Source organism: Narcine bancroftii, unplaced genomic scaffold (genome assembly GCF_036971445.1).
Source record: "Narcine bancroftii isolate sNarBan1 unplaced genomic scaffold, sNarBan1.hap1 Scaffold_289, whole genome shotgun sequence".
In the NCBI taxonomy this organism is placed as follows: domain Eukaryota; kingdom Metazoa; phylum Chordata; class Chondrichthyes; order Torpediniformes; family Narcinidae; genus Narcine; species Narcine bancroftii.
In genome coordinates, this window is record NW_027212024.1 from 116,190 (window position 1) to 133,531 (window position 17,342).

At 50.3% G+C, this 17,342-nt stretch overlaps 2 protein-coding genes across 2 annotated transcripts in view; one reads left to right on the forward strand and one right to left on the reverse strand.

Moving 5' to 3' along the window:
- Window positions 1-17,342, reverse strand: part of sez6l2 (seizure related 6 homolog (mouse)-like 2) — a 118,262-nt gene that overhangs the window by 14,619 nt on the left and 86,301 nt on the right.
- On the forward strand, window positions 26-16,573 carry LOC138750877 (octapeptide-repeat protein T2-like; the record flags this gene model as incomplete). Its single annotated transcript, XM_069912989.1, has 4 exons — window positions 26-41; window positions 8,557-8,630; window positions 11,480-11,557; window positions 16,490-16,573. Coding segments are annotated over exons 1-4 (252 nt in total), but the record flags the coding sequence as incomplete, so codon positions are not given.

The following is a 17,342-nucleotide window of genomic DNA, read 5'->3' on the forward strand; positions in this document are numbered from 1 at the left end:
TGAGGGAAGGGAGAGGGGGAGGGAAATGGTAGGGAAAGAAAGTAGGGGAGAGAGAGAGAAGGGGAAAGAGAGAAAAGGGGGAAAGAGAGAAAAGGGGAGAGAGAAAAGGGGAGAGAGAGAAAATAGGGAGAAAAGGGTAGATGGAGAAAAGGGGGAAAGAGAGAGGGGAGAGAGAAAAGGGGAGAGAGGAAATTGGAGAGTGAAATGTGGGAGAGAGAAAAGGTCAGAGAGAGAAAAGGGGAGAGATAGGAAAAGGGGGGGAAAAGAGGAGAGAAAGGGAGAGAGAGTGGAGAGAGAGAAAGGTTTGGAGAGAAAAGGTGACAGAGAGAGAATAGGGGAGAGAGGAAAGGTGTAGAGAGAGATAAAAGGGGGATAGAGAAAAGGGGGAGAGAGAGTAAAGGGGAGAGGGAGAAAAGGGGTAGATAGAGAATGTGGGAAGAGAGAAAAGGGGAGAGGGAGAAAAGGGGTAGATAGAGAATGTGGGAAGAGAGAAAAGGGGAGAGGGAGGAGGAGGAGATAGAAAAAAAGCAGGGAGAGGGGGAGAGAAAAAGGGTAGAGAGAGAAAAGGGGAGAGAGAGATGGGGTGAGAAAGGGGAGAGAGAGGGAGAAAGAGAAAAAGGGAAGAGAGAGAAAATGGGGAGAGAGAAAAAAGGGAGAAAAAAAAGGGGATTGAAAGGGGGATAGGGAAAAGAGCAGAGAGAGAAAAGAGGAGCAAGAGAAAAGGAGGAGAAAGATAATGGGGATAGAAAAGGGAATAGGGAAAATGGGAGAGAGAAAAGGAGGAGCGAGAGAAAAGGGGAGAGAGAGAAAATGGGGAGAATGGGGAGAGAGAAAAGGGGTGATAGAGAAAAGGGGGAGAGAGAGAAAAGGGGAGAGAGGAAATTGGAGAGAGAAATGTGGGAGAGAAAAAAAGGGCAGTGAGAGAAAAGGGGAGACAGAGAAAAGTGGGGAGAAAGAGAGGGAGAGAGAGTGGGGAAAGAATGGTTTGGAGAGAAAAGGGAGGAGAGACAGAGAGAGAATAGGGGGATAGAGAAAAGGGGAGAGAGAGTTAAGGGGGTGAGAGAAAAGTGGGGAGAAAGAAAAGAGGCGAGAGGAAAGTGGAGAGAGAGAAAAGGGGGAGATAGAGAAAAGGGGGCAGAGAGAGGGGGAGAGAAAGGGGAGAGAGAAAAAGGGAGAGAGAAAAGGGGTGAGAGATAGGGGAAAGTGAGGGGGAAAGAGAAAAGGGGGAGAGAGATGGGAGAGAAGGAAAAGGGGAGAGAGAGAGAGGGGAGAGAATAGGTTGGAGAGAAAAGGGGAGGGAAAATGGGGAGAGAGAGGGGGAGAGAGAAAAGGGGAGTGAAGAAATTGGAAAGAGAAAAGTGGGAGAGAGAAAAGGGGGAGAGAGAAAAGGGGAGAGATAGAGAAAAGGGGGGAGAAAGAGGGAGAGAGAGGGGAGAGAGAAAAGTTTGGAGAGGAAATGGCGAGAGAAAAGGGGCAGAGAGAAAAGGGGAGGGAGAAAAGGGGGAGAGAGAAAAGGGGGAGATAGAAAAGTGGGGAGATAGAAAAGGGACGAGAGTGTAAAGGGGAAAGGAGAAAAGGAGGGAGAGAGAAAAGGGGAGGAGAGAAAAGGGGGAATGAAAATGGGGGAGAGAGAATGGGGGGATAGAGGGTGAGAGAGGGGGAAATAGGGGAGAGAGGTGGGGGAAACAGGGGAGCGAGGTGGGAGAGGGGGGAAGGAGAGGTGGGAGAATGAAGAAGAGAAAAGGGTGAGAGAAAAGGGGGAGAGATAAAAGGGGAGAGATAAAATGGGGAGGTAAAAGGGGGGAGAGAGAAAAGGGGAGAGAGAGGTGGAGAAAGATTGGGAGGAGAGAGAGAGGGTAGGGAGAGAGGGTGTGGGGAGAGGGGAGCGAGAAGGGGTAGAGAGAGAGGGGGTAGAGAGATGGGGTAGAGAGAAGAGGAATAAAGAGAACAAGGGGAGATAGAAAGGGGAAGAGATAAGGGGAGTAGAAAAGGGTGAGAGCAAAGAAGGGGAGAGGGAAAAGGGGGAGAGAGAAAAGAGGGAGAGAGTAAAAGGGGGAGAGAGATAAAAGGGGAGAGAGGGGGAGAGAAAAGGATGAGGGGAAGAAAAAGGGAGAGAGAAAAGGATGAGAGGGGAAGAAAAAGGGGGAGGAGAGAAAGGGGAGAGAAAGAAAGGGGAGAGAGAAAGTGGAGAGAGAAAGGGGAGAGAGAAAGTGGAGAGAGAAAGGGGAGAGAGAAAGTGGAGAGAGAAAGGGGAGAGAAAAAGTGGAGAGAGAAAGGGGTGAGAGTAAGGGGAGAAAGGAGGAGAGAGAAAAGAAGGGAGAGAGAAAAGGGGAGAGATAGAGAAAAGGGGGTGAAAGAGGGAGAGAGAAAAGTGGGGAGAGAGAAAAGGGAGAGAGAAAGGGGAGAGAAAGAAAGGTGGGAGAGAAAGAAAGGGGAGAGAGAAAGTGGAGAGAGAAAGGGGAGAGAAAGAAAGGGGAGAGAGAAAGGGGAGAGAGAAAGGGGAGAGAAAAAGTGGAGAGAGAAAGGGGTGAGAGTAAGGGGAGAAAAGAGGAGAGAGAAAAGAGGGGAGAGAGAAAAGGGGGAGAAAGAAATGGGAGAGAGAAAAGGGGAGAGAGAAGAGGGGGAGGGAGAGAGGAAGATCGAAAAGGTCAGAGAGAAAAGGGGAGAGAGAAAAGAGGGGAGAGAGAAAAGGGGGAGAAAGAAATGGGAGAGAGAAAAGGGGAGAGAGAAGAGAGGGAGGGAGAGAGGAAGATCGAAAAGGTCAGAGAGAAAAGGGGAGAGAGAAAATGGGGATAGAAGGGGGATAGGGAAAATAGGAGAGATAAAAGGGGAGAGAAAAAGGGGAGCGAGATAAAAGGGGAAAGAGATAAAATGGGGAGAATGGGGAGACAGAAAAGGGGAGAGAGAAAAGGGCATAGAGAGAAAAGGGGAGGGATAGAGAAAAGGGGGGAGAAAGAGAGGGAGAGAGAGTGGGGAGAGATAAAGGTTTGGAGAGAAAAGGGACAGAGAGAATAGGGGAGAGAGGAAATATGGAGAGAGAGATAAAAGGGGGATAGAGAAAAGGGGAGAGAGAAAAGGGGAAAGAGAGAAAAGGGAGAATGAGAAAAGTGAAGAGAGAAAAGTGAAGAGAGAGAAAGGAGGAGAGAGAGAAGGGGAGAGAGAAAACAGGGAGAGAGTAGAGGAGGAGAAAAGGGGAGAGAGAAAAAAGAGGACAGAGGAATGTGGAGAGAAAAAAGTGGGAGAGAGAGGGAAAGTGAAAAGGGGAGAGAGTAAAGGGGGAGAAAGAAAAGGGGAAGGGAGAAAAGCGGGAGAGAGAAAAGGAGGGAGAGAGAGAAAAGGGGGTGATAGATAATGGGGTGATAGAAAATGGGGAGAGAGAAAAGGGAGAGAGAAAGGGGAGAGAAAGAAAGGTGGGAGAGAAAGAAAGGGGAGAGAGAAAGTGGAGAGAGAAAGGGGAGAGAAAGAAAGGGGAGAGAGAAAGGGGAGAGAGAAAGGGGAGAGAAAAAGTGGAGAGAGAAAGGGGTGAGAGTAAGGGGAGAAAAGAGGAGAGAGAAAAGAGGGGAGAGAGAAAAGGGGAAGAAAGAAATGGGAGAGAGAAAAGGGGAGAGAGAAGAGGGGGAGGGAGAGAGGAAGATCGAAAAGGTCAGAGAGAAAAGGGGAGAGAGAAAAGAGGGGAGAGAGAAAAGGGGGAGAAAGAAATGGGAGAGAGAAAAGGGGAGAGAGAAGAGAGGGAGGGAGAGAGGAAGATCGAAAAGGTCAGAGAGAAAAGGGGAGAGAGAAAATGGGGATAGAAGGGGGATAGGGAAAATAGGAGAGATAAAAGGGGAGAGAAAAAGGGGAGTGAGATAAAAGGGGAAAGAGATAAAATGGGGAGAATGGGGAGACAGAAAAGGGGAGAGAGAAAAGGGCATAGAGAGAAAAGGGGAGGGATAGAGAAAAGGGGGAAGAAAGAGAGGGAGAGAGAGTGGGGAGCGATAAAGGTTTGGAGAGAAAAGGGACAGAGAGAGAATAGGGGAGAGAGGAAATATGGAGAGAGAGATAAAAGGGGGATAGAGAAAAGGGGAGAGAGAAAAAAGAGGACAGAGGAATGTGGAGAGAAAAAAGTGGGAGAGAGAGGGAAAGTGAAAAGGGGAGAGAGTAAAGGGGGAGAAAGAAAAGGGGAAGGGAGAAAAGCGGGAGAGAGAAAAGGAGGGAGAGAGAGAAAAGGGGGTGATAGATAATGGGGTGATAGAAAATGGGGAGAGAGAAAAGGGAGAGAGAAAGGGGAGAGAAAGAAAGGGGAGAGAAAGAAAGGGGAGAGAGAAAGTGGAGAGAGAAAGGGGAGAGAAAGAAAGGGGAGAGAGAAAGGGGAGAGAGAAAGGGGAGAGAAAAAGTGGAGAGAGAAAGGGGTGAGAGTAAGGGGAGAAAAGAGGAGAGAGAAAAGAGGGGAGAGAGAAAAGGGGGATAGAAGGGGGATAGGGAAAATAGGAGAGATAAAAGGGGAGAGAAAAAGGGGTGCGAGATAAAAGGGGAAAGAGATAAAATGGGGAGAATGGGGAGACAGAAAAGGGGAGAGAGAAAAGGGCATAGAGAGAAAAGGGGAGGGATAGAGAAAAGGGGGGAGAAAGAGAGGGAGAGAGAGTGGGGAGAGATAATGGTTTGGAGAGAAAAGGGACAGAGAGAGAATAGGGGAGAGAGGAAATATGGAGAGAGAGATAAAAGGGGGATAGAGAAAAGGGGAGAGAGAAAAGGGGAAAGAGAGAAAAGGGAGAAAGAGAAAAGTGAAGAGAGAAAAGTGAAGAGAGAGAAAGGAGGAGAGAGAGAAGGGGAGAGAGAAAACAGGGAGAGAGTAGAGGAGGAGAAAAGGGGAGAGAGAAAAAAGAGGACAGAGGAATGTGGAGAGAAAAAAGTGGGAGAGAGAGGGAAAGTGAAAAGGGGGAGAGAGTAAAGGGGGAGAAAGAAAAGGGGAAGGGAGAAAAGTGGGAGAGAGAAAAGGAGGGAGAGAGAGAAAAGGGGGTGATAGATAATGGGGTGATAGAAAATGGGGAGAGAGAAAAGGGAGAGAGAAAGGGGAGAGAAAGAAAGGTGGGAGAGAAAGAAAGGGGAGGGAGAAAGTGGAGAGAGAAAGGGGAGAGAAAGAAAGGGGAGAGAGAAAGGGGAGAGTGAAAGGGGAGAGAAAAAGTGGAGAGAGAAAGGGGTGAGAGTAAGGGGAGAAAAGAGGAGAGAGAAAAGAGGGGAGAGAGAAAAGGGGGAGAAAGAAATGGGAGAGAGAAAAGGGGAGAGAGAAGAGGGGGAGGGAGAGAGGAAGATCGAAAAGGTCAGAGAGAAAAGGGGAGAGAGAAAAGAGGGGAGAGAGAAAAGGGGGAGAAAGAAATGGGAGAGAGAAAAGGGGAGAGAGAAGAGAGGGAGGGAGAGAGGAAGATCGAAAAGGTCAGAGAGAAAAGGGGAGAGAAAATGGGGATAGAAGGGGGATAGGGAAAATAGGAGAGATAAAAGGGGAGAGAAAAAGGGGAGTGAGATAAAAGGGGAAAGAGATAAAATGGGGAGAATGGGGAGACAGAAAAGGGGAGAGAGAAAAGGGCATAGAGAGAAAAGGGGAGGGTTAGAGAAAAGGGGGGAGAAAGAGAGGGAGAGAGAGTGGGGAGAGATAAAGGTTTGGAGAGAAAAGGGACAGAGAGAGAATAGGGGAGAGAGGAAATATGGAGAGAGAGATAAAAGGGGGATAGAGAAAAGGGGAGAGAGAAAACAGAGAGAGTAGAGGAGGAGAAAAGGGGAGAGAGAAAAAAGAGGACAGAGGAATGTGGAGAGAAAAAAGGGGGAGAGAGAGGGAAAGAGAAAAGGGGAGAGAGAAAAGGGGGAGGGAGAAAACCGGGAAAGAGAAAAGGAGGGAGAGAGAGAAAAGGGTGATAGATAATGGGGAGAGAGAAAAGGGGAGAGAGAAAGTGGAGAGAGAGAAAAAGCGAGAGAAAAAAGGCAAGAGAGAAAAGGGGAGAAAGAAATGAGGAGAGAGAAAAGGGGAGAGAAAAGGGGGAGAGCGAAAAGGGGAGAGAGAGAAAAGAGGGGAGAGAGAAAAAGCGAGAGAAAAAAGGCGAGAGAGAAAAGGGGGAGAAAGAAATGGGGAGAGAGAAAAGGGGAGAGAAAAGGGGGAGAGAGAAAGGGGAGAGCGAAAAGGGGGACAGAGAGAAAATGTGGTGGGACACAGGGGAAGAGAGAAGGGGAGATAAAAGTTTGAAGAGAAAAGGGACAGAGAGAGAATAGGGGAGAGAGGAAAGGGGAGAGGAAAAGGGGGAGAGAAAAAGGGGGAGAGAAAAGGGGAGAGAGAACGGGGAGAGTGAAAGGGGGAGAGAGAAAAGGGGAGCAAGGAAAGGGGGAGTGAGAAAAGGGGGAGAGAGTAAAGGGGAGAGAGAAAGGGGAGGTAAAAGGGGGAGAGCGGAAATGGGAAAGAGAGAGAAAAGGGGGAGATAGAGGGAGGGTGAGAGGGATGGTTTAGAGAGTTGGGAGAGCAAAAAGGAGATGAGAGATAAAATGGGGGAGAGAAAAAAGGGAGAAATGAAAGGGAGAGTGGGGGAGAGGGGGAGAGAGAAATGGGATAGAGAAAGGGGAGAAAAAAAGGGGGAGAGAGAAAGGGGAGAGAGAAAGGGGAATGGAGAAAGGGACAGAGAAAGGGGCAGAGAGTAAGGCAGAGAGAGAAAAGTGGGAATAGGGTGAGAGAAATGGTTTAGAGAGTGGGGAGAGTGAAAAGGAGATGAGATAAAATGGGGGAGAAAGAAAAGAGAGGAGTGAGAGGGAGAGAGAAAGGGGGAGGAAGAAAGGGGACAGAGAAAGGGGAGAGAAAAAGGGGAGAGAGAAGGGGAGAGAGAAAGGGGAGAGAGAAAGGGGAGAGAGAAAGGGGAGAGAGAAAGAGGAGAGAGAAATGGGATAGAGAAAGGGGAGAGAAATGGGGGAGAGAAAGGGGGAAAGAGAAAGGGGGAGAGAAAAAGGGGGAAAGAAAAGGGGAGAGAGAAAGGGGGAGAGAGAAAGGGGGAGAGAGAAGGGGGGAGCAAGAAAAGGGGGAGTGACAAAAGGGGAGAGAGAAGGGGGAGAGAGAAAGGGGAAAGTGAAAGAGGGAGAGAGATAGGAGAGAGAGAAAGGGGAGAGAGAAAAGGGGAGTGATAAAACAGAGAGCGAGAAAAGGAGGGAGTGAGAAAAGGGGGAGTGAGAAAAGGGGAGAGAGAAAAGGGGAGAGAGAAAAGGGGGAGAGAGAGAAAAGGGGGGAGAGAGAGAGAAAGGGGGAAGAGAGAGAGAAAGGGGAGAGAGAGAAAGGGGAGAGAGAGAGAAAGGGGAGGTAAAATGGGGAGGGTGGAAAGGGGAAAATGGCGGAAAGGGGGAGATAGCGGAAATGGGAAAGAGAGAGAAAAGGGGGGAGAGAAAAAAGGGAGAAATGAAAAGGAGAGTGGGGGAGAGGGGAGTGAGAAATGGGATAGAGAAAGGGGAGAGAAAAGGGGGAGAGAGAAAGGGGAGAGAGAAAGGGGGATGGAGAAAGGGACAGAGAGAGGGGCAGAGAGTAAGGGGGAGAGAGAAAATTGGGAATAGAGAGACAGGGTGAGAGAAATGGTTTAGAGAGTGGGGAGAGTGAAAAGGAGATGAGATAAAATGGGGGAGAAAGAAGAGGAGTGAGGGGGAGAGAGAAAGGGGGAGGGAGAAAGGAGACAGAGAAAGGGGAGAGAAAAAGGGGAGAGAGAAGGGGAGAGAGAAAGGGGGAGAGAGAAAGTGGGAGTGAGAAATGGGAGAGAGAAATGGGGAGAGAGAAAGGGGAGAGAGAAGGGGGAGAGAGAAAGTGGGATAGAGAAATTGGAATAGAGAAAGGGGAGAACGAGAAAGGGGAGAGAAAAAGGGGGAAAGGAAAGGGGAGAGAGAAAGGGGAGAGAGAAAGGGGAGAGAGAAAGGGGAGAGAGAAAGGGGGAGAGAGAAAGGGGGAGAGAGAAAAGGGGGAGCAAGAAAAGGGGAGAGAGGAATGGGGAGAGAGGAAATGGGGAGAGAGAAAGGGGAGAGGGAAAGGGGAGAGATAAAAAGGGGACAGAAAAAAGGGAGAAAAAAGGAGGAGAAAGAGGGGGAAAGAGAAAGGGGAGGCAGAAGGGGTATAGAGATAGGGCAGAGATAGGGGAGAGAGAAAGGGGGAGAGAGAAAAGGGAGTGCGAGAAAAGGGGGAGTGAGAAAAGGAGGAAGTGAGAAAAGGGGAGAGAGAAAAGGGGAGAGAGAAAAGGAGGGAAGGAAATGGGGAGTGAAAATGGAGGAGAGAGAATGGGGGATAGAGTGTGAGTGAGAGGGGGAGACAGGGGAGAGAGGTGGGAGAGGGGGAAGGAGAGGGGGAGAATGAAGGAGAGAAAAGAGGAGAGAGAAAAGGGGAGAGTTAAATGGGGAGGTAAAAGGGGGGGAGAGAGAGGTGGAGAAAGAGGGTGGGGAGAGAGAGGGGGACAAAGAGAGGGTGTGGGGCAAGAGAAGGGATAGAGAGAGAGAGGGGTAGAGAGATGGGGTAGAGACAGAAGAGGAATAAAGAGAACAGGGGGAGAGAGAAAAGGGAGGAGATAAGGGGAGTAGAAAAGGGTGAGAGCAAAGAAGGGGAGAGAGAAAAGGGGAGAGAGAGAGAGAAAGGAAGAGAGAAAATGGAGAGAGTAAAAGAGGGAGAGAGCAAGGGAGAAACAGAAAAGGGACATAGAGAAAAGGGAGGATTGAGAAAAGGGGATAAAGAGAAAAGGGAAGAGAAAGAAAAGGGGGAAAAGAAAAAGAGGGAGAGAGAAAAGGAGGGAAGGAAAAGGGGAGGAGAGAAAAGGGGGAGTGAAAATGGGGGAGAGAGAATAGGGGGATAGAGGGTGAGTGAGAGGGGGAGATGGGAGAGAGGTGGGGGAGACAGGTGAGAGAGGGGTGAGAGTGAGGGGGATAAAAGGGGAGTGGGAAAAAAAGGGGTGCAATAAAGGGGGGAGAGAGAAAAGGGGAGAGAGAAAAGGAGGGAGAGAAAAAAGGAGGGAAGGAAAAGAGGAGGAGAGAAAAGTGGGAGTAAAAATGGGGAGAGAGAATAGGGAGATAGAGGGCGAGTGAGAGGGGGAGACAGGGGAGAGAGGTGGGGGAGTGAAAGAGGGTGGAGTGAGAGGGGTGAGAATGAGGGGGAGAAAAGGGGAGAGAGGGGTGAGTGTAAAATGGAGAGAGAAAAGGGAGAGAGAAAGGGGAGAGAGGAAAGGGAAGAGAGGAAAGTGGAGAGAGTAATGGGAAAGAGAAAAGGGGGTGAGAGGAATGGGGAGAGAGAGAAAATGGGGGGAGAGATAAAAATGGGGAGAGAGAGAAAAGGGGAGAGAGAGAAAAGGGGAAAGAGAGAAATGGGGAGAGAGAAAAGGGTGGAGAGAAAAGGAGGGAGAGTAAAAAGGAGGGAAAGAAAAGAGGAGGAGAGAAAAGGGGGAGTGAAAATGGGGGAGAGAGAATAGGGGGGATAGAGGGTGAGGGAGAGTCGGAGTCAGGGGAGAGAGGTGTGAGAGGGGGTGAAATTGAGGGGTCAAGAGAGGGGTGAGAGTTAAGGGGAGAAAAGGGGGAGAGAGAAAAGATGGGTGAGAGTCAAGGGGAGAGAGAAAAGGGGAGAGAGAGAAAATGGGAGGGAGAGAAAAGAGTTGAGAGAGAAAAGGGAGAGAGGGAAAGGGGGAGAGAGAAAAAGGGGTAGAGAGAGAAAGGGGGAGATAAAGAGGATGAAGAAAGGGAAGGTAGAAAGGGGAGGTAAAAAGGGGGAGTGGTGAAAGAGGGTGATAGAGGAAGTGAGAGAGAGAAATGAGGAAATAGAGAGAGAGGGTGTGAGAAATTGTTTAGAAAGTGGGGAGAGTGAAAACGATACGAGATATAAAATGTGGGAGAAAGAAAAGAGAGGAGTGAGAGGGAGAGTGAGGGGGAGAGGGGGAGATTGAAAGTGGGATAGAGAAAGTGGAGAGAAAAAGGGGGAGAGAGGAGGTGAGAGAAAAGGGGAGAAAGAAAGGGGAGAGAGAAAGGGGAGAGAGGAAGGGGAGAGAGGAAGGGGAGAGAGATGGGGAGAAAGAAAGGGGAGAGAGAGAAAAGGGAGAGGGAGAAAGGGGGAGAGTGAAAAGGGGCAGAGAGAAAAGGGGAGAGAGAGAAAGGGGAGAGAGAAAGGGGAGAAAGAAAGGCGGAGAGAGAAAAAGGGGAGAGAGAAAAGGTGGAGAGTGAAAAGGGAGGTGATAGAAAAGGGGGAGAGGGAAAGGGGAGAGAGAAAAGGGGAGGGAGAAAGGGGGAGAGAGAAAGGGGAGAGAGAAAGGGGAGAGAGAAAGGGGAGAGAGAAAGGGGAGAAAGAAAGGGGGAGAAAAAAGGGGAAGAAAGAAAGGGGAGGGAAAGAAAAGGGAGAGAGAAAGGGGCAGAGAGAAAGGGGCAGATGTAAAGAGGAGAGACAACGGGGAGAGAGAAAGGGGAGAAAGAAAGGGGAGAAAGAAAGGGAGAGAGAATGGGGCAGAGAGAAAGGAGGAGAGAGAAAAGGGGAGAGAGAACAGGGGAGACAGAAAAGGGGAGAGAGAATAGGGGAGAGAGAACAGGGGAGACAGAAAAGGGGAGAGAGAATAGGGGAGAGTGAACAGAGGAGAGAGAACAGGGAAGAGAGAAAGGGGGAGAGAGAAAGGAGGAGAGAAAGGGGAGAGAAAAGGGGAGAGAAAGGGAGAGAGGAAAGGAGTGAAAGGAGTGAGAGGAAAGGAGTGAATGGAGTAAGGGGAAAGGGGAGAGAGGAAAGTGCAGAGAGGAAGGAGGAGAGAGAGAAAATGGGAAAGAGAAAGGGGAGAGTGAGAAAGGGTGAGAGAGAAAAGAGAAAGGGGAAGAGAGAAAGAGGATAGAAAAAGTGAAGCAAAAAAGGGGGGCGAGAAGGGGAGCGAGAAGGGGAGTGAGAAGGGGGGAGACAGGGAGAGGGAGTGAAAGGGGGAGAGAGAATGGGGAGAGAGAAAGGGGAGAGAGGAAGGGAAGAAAGGGAGAGAGAATGGGGCAGAGAGAAAGGGGAGAGAGAAAAGGGGAGAGAGAACAGGGGAGACAGAAAATGGGAGAGAGAATAGGGGAGAGAGAACAGGGGAAAGAGAAAGGAGGAGAGAGGAAGGAGGAGAGAAAGGGCAGAGAAAAGGGGAGAGAAAGGGAGAGAGGAAAGGAGTGAGAGGAAAGGAGTGAAAGGAGAGAGAGGAAAGGAGTGAATGGAGTGAGAGAAAAGGGGAGAGAGAATGGGGGAGAGAGAATGGGAGAGAGAGAATGGGAGAGAGAGAAAGTGGAGAGAGAGAGAAAGGGGAGAGAAAGTGGAGAGAGAGAAAGGGGGGAGAGAAAGGGGAGAGAGAAAGGGGAGAGAGAAAGGGGAGAGATGAAAGTGGAGAGGGGAATGGGGAGAGAGGAAAAGGGGAGGGGGAGAAAATGGGGAGAGAGAAAGGTGAAAGATAAAATGGAGAGAGAGAAGGGGAGAGAGAGAAAGAGGAAAGAGAAAGGGGAGAGAGGAGGAAAGGGGGAAGAGGAAAGGGGGAAGAGGAAAGTGGAGAGAGAAAAGGGGGAGAGGAAAGGGGGAGAGAGAAAGGGGGAGAGAGAAAGGGGGAGAGAGAAAGGGGAGACAGAAAGGGGGAGAGAGAAAGGGGAGAGGAAGTGGGAGAGAGAAAGAGGAGAGAGAGAGAAAGGGGAGAGAGAAAGGGGGAGAGAGAAAGGGGACAGAGAACATTAAGAGAGAACGGGGAGAGAGAACGGGGAGAGAGAATGGTGAGAGAGAACGGGGAGAGAGAAATAGGCAGAGAATAGGGAGAGAAAAAAGGGAGAAATGAAAGGGAGAGGGGGGGAGAGGGGGAGAGAGAAAGGGGAGAGAGAAAGGGGAATGGAGAAAGGGACAGAGAAAGGGGCAGAGAGTAAGGCGGAGAGAGAAAAGTGGGAATAGGGTGAGAGAAATGGTTTAGAGAGTGGGGAGAGTGAAAAGGAGATGAGATAAAATGGGGGAGAAAGAAAAGAGAGGAGTGAGGGGGAGAGAGAAAGGGGGAGGAAGAAAGGGGACAGAGAAAGGGGAGAGAAAAAGGGGAGAGAGAAGGGGAGAGAGAAAGGGGAGAGAGAAAGGGGAGAGAGAAAGAGGAGAGAGAAATGGGATAGAGAAAGGGGAGAAAAAAGGGGGAAAGAAAAGGGGAGAGAGAAAGGGGGAGAGAGAAAAGGGGGAGCAAGAAAGGGGGAGCAAGAAAAGGGGGAGTGACAAAAGGGGAGAGAGAAAAGGGGAGAGAGGAATGGGGAGAGAGGAAATGGGGAGAGAGAAAGGGGAGAGAGAAGGGGGAGAGAGAGAGGGGAAAGTGAAAGAGGGAGAGAGATAGGAGAGAGAGAAAGGGGAGAGAGAAAAGGGGAGAGAGAAAAGGGGGAGAGAGAGAGACAATGGGGAGAGAGAGAAAAGGGGGGAGAGAGAGAGAGAAAGGGGGAGAGAGAGAAAGGGGAGAGAAAGGGGAGAGAGAGAAAGGGGAGAGAGAGAGAAAGGGGAGAGAGAAAGGGGAGGTAAAATGGGGAGGGTGGAAAGGGGAAAATGGTGGAAAGGGGGAGATAGCAGAAATGGGAAAGAGAGAGAAAAGGGGGAGATAAAGAGAGGGTGAGAGGGATGGTTTAGAGAGTGGGGAGAGCGAAAAGGAGATGAGAGATAAAATGGGGGAGAGAAAAAAGGGAGAAATGAAAGGGAGAGTGGGGGAGAGGGGGAGTGAGAAATGGGATAGAAAAAGGGGAGAGAAAAGGGGGAGAGAGAAAGGGGAGAGAGAAAGGGGGATGGAAAAAGGGACAGAGAAAGGGGCAGAGAGTAAGGGGGAGAGAGAAAATTGGGAATAGAGAGACAGGGTGAGAGAAATGGTTTAGAGAGTGGGGAGAGTGAAAAGGAGATGAGATAAAATGGGGGAGAAAGAAAAGAGAGGAGTGAGGGGGAGAGAGAAAGGGGGAGGGAGAAAGGAGACAGAGAAAGGGGAGAGAAAAAGGGGGAGAGAGAAGGGGAGAGAGAAAGGGGGAGAGAGAAAGGGGGAGAGAGAAAGGGGGAGAGAGAAAGGGGGAGTGAGAAATGGGAGAGAGAAATGGGGGAGAGAGAAAGGGGAGAGAGAGAAAGGGGAGAGAGAAGGGGGAGAGAGAAAGTGGGATAGAGAAATTGGAATAGAGAAAGGGGAGAGAGAGAAATGGGATAGAGAAAGGGGAGAGAGAAAGGGGAAGAGAGAAAGTGGGATAGAGAAAGGGGAGAGAGAGAAAAGGGAGAGAAAAATGGAGAGAGAAAGGTGAGAGAGAAAGGGGCACAGAGAAAGGGGGAGAGAGAAAAAGGGGACAGAAAAAAGGAGGAGAAAGAGGGGGAAAGAGAAAGGGGAGGCAGAAGGGTGATAGAGATAGGGCAGAGAGATAGGGGAGAGAGAAAGGGGAAGAGAGAAAAGGGAGTGCGAGAAAAGGGGGAGTGAGAAAAGGGGGAGTGAGAAAAGGAGGGAGTGAGAAAAGGGGAGAGAGAAAAGGGGAGAGAGAAAAGGAGGGAAGGAAATGGGGAGTGAAAATGGAGGAGAGAGAATGGGGGATAGAGTGTGAGTGAGAGGGGGAGACAGGGGAGAGAGGTGGGAGAGGGGGAAGGAGAGGGGGAGAATGAAGGAGAGAAAAGGGGAGAGAGAAAAGGGGAGAGATAAAATGGGGAGGTAAAAGGGGGGGAGAGAAAGGGAGAGAGAAAGGGGAGAGAGAAAGGGGAGAGAGAAAGTGGGATAGAGAAAGGGGAGAGAGAGAAAGGGGAGAGAAAAACGGGGAGAGAAAAAGGGGGAGAGAGAAAGGGAAGAGAGAAAGGGGGGAGAGAAAGGTGAGAGAGAAAGGGCAGAGAGAAAGGGGCACAGAGGAAGGGAGAGAGAGAAAAGGGAAGAGAGAAAAGGGGAAAGAGAATGGGGAGAGAGAACGGGGGAGAGTGAAAGGCGGAGAGAGAAAGGGAAGAGAGAAAGCAGAAGAGAGAAAAGGGGAGAGAGAAAGTGGGAGAGAGAAAGGGGGAGAGAGAAAGGGGAAAGAGAAAGGGGGAGAGAGAAAGGGGGAGAGAGAAAGGGGACAGAGAAAGGGCAGAGAGAACGGGCAGAGAGAACGGGGAGAGAGAACGGGGAGAGAGAACGGGGAGAGAGAATGGGGAGAGAGAACGGGGAGAGAGAAATAGGCAGAGAGAAAGGGGGAGAGCGAAAGGGGGAGAGATAAAGGAGGAGAGGGAAAGTGGGAGAAAGAAAGGGGAGAGAGAGAGAAAGGGGAGAGAAAAATGGCGAGAGAGAAAGGGGAGAGAGAAAGGGGGAGAGAGAAAGGGGAGAAAAAGGGGACAGAGAAAGTGGAAGAGAGAATGGGAGAGAGAAAAGGGGAGAGATAACGGGGAGAGAGAAAGTGGGAAAGTGGGAGAGAAAAAGGGGAGAGAGAAAGGCAAAGAGAAAGGGGGAGAGCGAAAGGGGGAGACAGAAAGGGGGAGACAGAAAAGGGGAGAGAGAAAGAGGATAGAGAAAGGGGACAGAGAAAGGGGGAGAGAGAAAGGGGAGAGAGAAAGGGGGGAGAGAAAGTGGGATAGAGAAAGGGGAGAGAGAGAAAGGGGAGAGAAAAATGGGGAGAGAAAAAGGGGGAGAGAGAAAGGGAAGAGAGAAAGGGGGAGAGAAAGGTGAGAGAGAAAGGGGAGAGAGAAAGGGGAGAGAGAAAGGGGGAGAGAAAGGGGAGAGAGAAAGGAAAAGAGAAAGGGGGAGAGACAAAGGGAGGAGTGAGAAAAGGGATGGAGAAAAAAGGGAAGAGATAGAAATGGGGGGAGAGAAAAGGAGGGAGAGAGAAAGTGGGGGAAGGAAAAGGGGCGGAGAAAAAATGGGGAGTGAAAAGAGTGAGAGAGAAGTGGGAGAGAGAAAAGGGAGAGAGTTAAAAGGGGAGAGAGAAAGTGGGAGAGAGAAAGTGGGAGAGAGAAAGGGGAGAGAGAGAGAAAGGGGAGAGAAAAATGGCGAGAGAGAAAGGGGAGAGAGAAAGGGGGAGAGACAAAGGGGAGAAAAAGGGGACAGAGAAAGTGGAAGAGAGAATGGGAGAGAGAAAAGGGGAGAGATAACGGGGAGAGAGAAAGTGGGAAAGTGAGAGAGAAAAAGGGGAGAGTGAAAGGCAAAGAGAAAGGGGGAGAGACAAAGGGAGGAGTGAGAAAAGGGATGGAGAAAAAAGGGAAGAGATAGAAATGGGGGGGAGAGAAAAGGAGGGAGAGAGAAAGTGGGGGAAGGAAAAGGGGCGGAGAAAAAATGGGGAGTGAAAAGAGTGAGAGAGAAGTGGGAGAGAGAAAAGGGAGAGAGTTAAAAGGGGAGAGAGAAAGTGGGAGAGAGAAAGTGGGAGAGAGAAAGTGGGAGAGAGAAAGGGGAGAGAGAGAGAAAGGGGAGAGAAAAATGGCGAGAGAGAAAGGGGAGAGAGAAAGGGGGAGAGACAAAGGGGAGAAAAAGGGGACAGAGAAAGTGGAAGAGAGAATGGGAGAGAGAAAAGGGGAGAGATAACGGGGAGAGAGAAAGTGGGAAAGTGAGAGAGAAAAAGGGGAGAGAGAAAGGCAAAGAGAAAGGGGGAGAGCGAAAGGGGGAGACAGAAAGGGGGAGAGAGAAAGGGGGAGAGAGAAAGAGGATAGAGAAAGGGGAGAGAGAAAGGGGGAGAGAGAAAGGGGAGAGAGAAAGGGGAGAGAGAAAGGGGGGAGAGAAAGTGGGATAGAGAAATGGGAGAGAGAGAAAGGGGAGAGAAAAACGGGGAGAGAAAAAGGGGGAGAGAGAAAGGGAAGAGAGAAAGGGGGAGAGAAAGGTGAGAGAGAAAGGGGTAGAGACAAAGGAAGGAGTGAGAAAAGGGATGGAGAAAAAAGGGAAGAGATAGAAATGGGGGGGAGAGAAAAGGAGGGAGAGAGAAAGTGGGGGAAGGAAAAGTGGCGGAGAAAAAATGGGGAGTGAAAAGAGTGAGAGAGAAGTGGGAGAGAGAAAAGGGGGAGAGTTAAAAGGGGAGAGAGAAAGTGGGAGAGAGAAAGTGGGAGAGAGATAGGCGGGAGAGAGTAAAGGCAGTGAGAAAAAGGGGAGAGAGAAAAGGGGATGGAGAATGGGGGAGAGAGAAAGGGGAGAGTGAAAGTGGGATAGAGAAAGTGGAGGGAGAGAGAAAGGGGAGAGAGAAAGGGGAGAGAAAAGGGGGAGAGAGGAAAGGGTGAAGGGAAAAGGGGGAAGAGAGAGAAAATGGGGAGAGAGAGAAAATGGGGGAGATAGTAGAGAGAAAGTGGAGAGGCAGGGGGAGTGAGGGGGACGATTGAGGGGGAGAAAAGGTGGGAAGGTGTGAGAAAGATGGTTTAGAGAGTGGGGGAAAGAAAAGGATAGGAGAGAGAAAAGAGTGGAGCAAGGGGGAGTGAGAGATGGGGAAAGAGTAAAGGGGTTGATAGAATGGGAGATGGGGAGAGGGAGTAAGAGAGGGGGTGAGATAAAGGGGGAGAGAGAAAGTGGGAGAGAGAAAGTGGGAGAGAGAAAGTGGGAGAAAGGGGAGAGAGAAAAGGGGTGAGCGAAAGGGGGAGCGAGAAAGGGGGAGAGAGAAAAGGGGAGAGAGAAAGGGGAGAGAGAAAGGGGAGAGAGAAAGGGGGAGAGAGAAAGGAGATAGAGAAAGGGGAGAGAGAAAGGGGGAGAGAGAAAGGGAGAGAGAAAGGGGAGAGAGAAAGGGGGAGAGAGAAAGTGGGATAGAGAAAGGGGAGAGAGAGAAAGGGGAGAGAAAAACGGGGAGAGAAAAAGGGGGAGAGAGAAAGGGGGAGAGAGAAAGGGGGAGAGAGAAAGGGGAGAGGAAGTGGGAGAGAGAAAGGGGAGAGAGGGAGAAAGGGGAGAGAGAAAGGGGGAGAGAGAAAGGGGACAGAGAACAGGCAGAGAGAACAGGCAGAGAGAACGGGCAGAGAGAATGGAGAGAGAGAACGGGGAGAGAGAACAGGGAGAGAGAATGGGGAGAGAGAACGGGGAGAGAGAAATAGGCAGAGAGAAAGGGGGAGAGCGAAAGGGGGAGAGAGAAAGGGGGAGAGAGAAAGGAGGAGAGGGAAAGTGGGAGAGAGAAAGGGGGAGAGAGAAAGGAGATAGAGAAAGGGGAGAGAGAAAGGGGGAGAGAGAAAGGGAGAGAGAAAGGGGAGAGAAAAATGGCGAGAGAGAAAGGGCAGAGAGAAAGGGGCACAGAGGAAGGGAGAGAGAGAAAATGGAAGAGAGAAAAGGGGAAAGAGAATGGGGAGAGAGAACGGGGGAGAGTGAAAGGCGGAGAGAGAAAGGGAAGAGAGAAAGCAGAAGAGAGAAATGGGGAGAGAGAAAGTGGGAGAGAGAAAGTGGGAGAGAGAAAGGGGGAGAGAGAAAGGGGAAAGAGAAAGGGGGAGAGAGAAAGGGGGAGAGAGA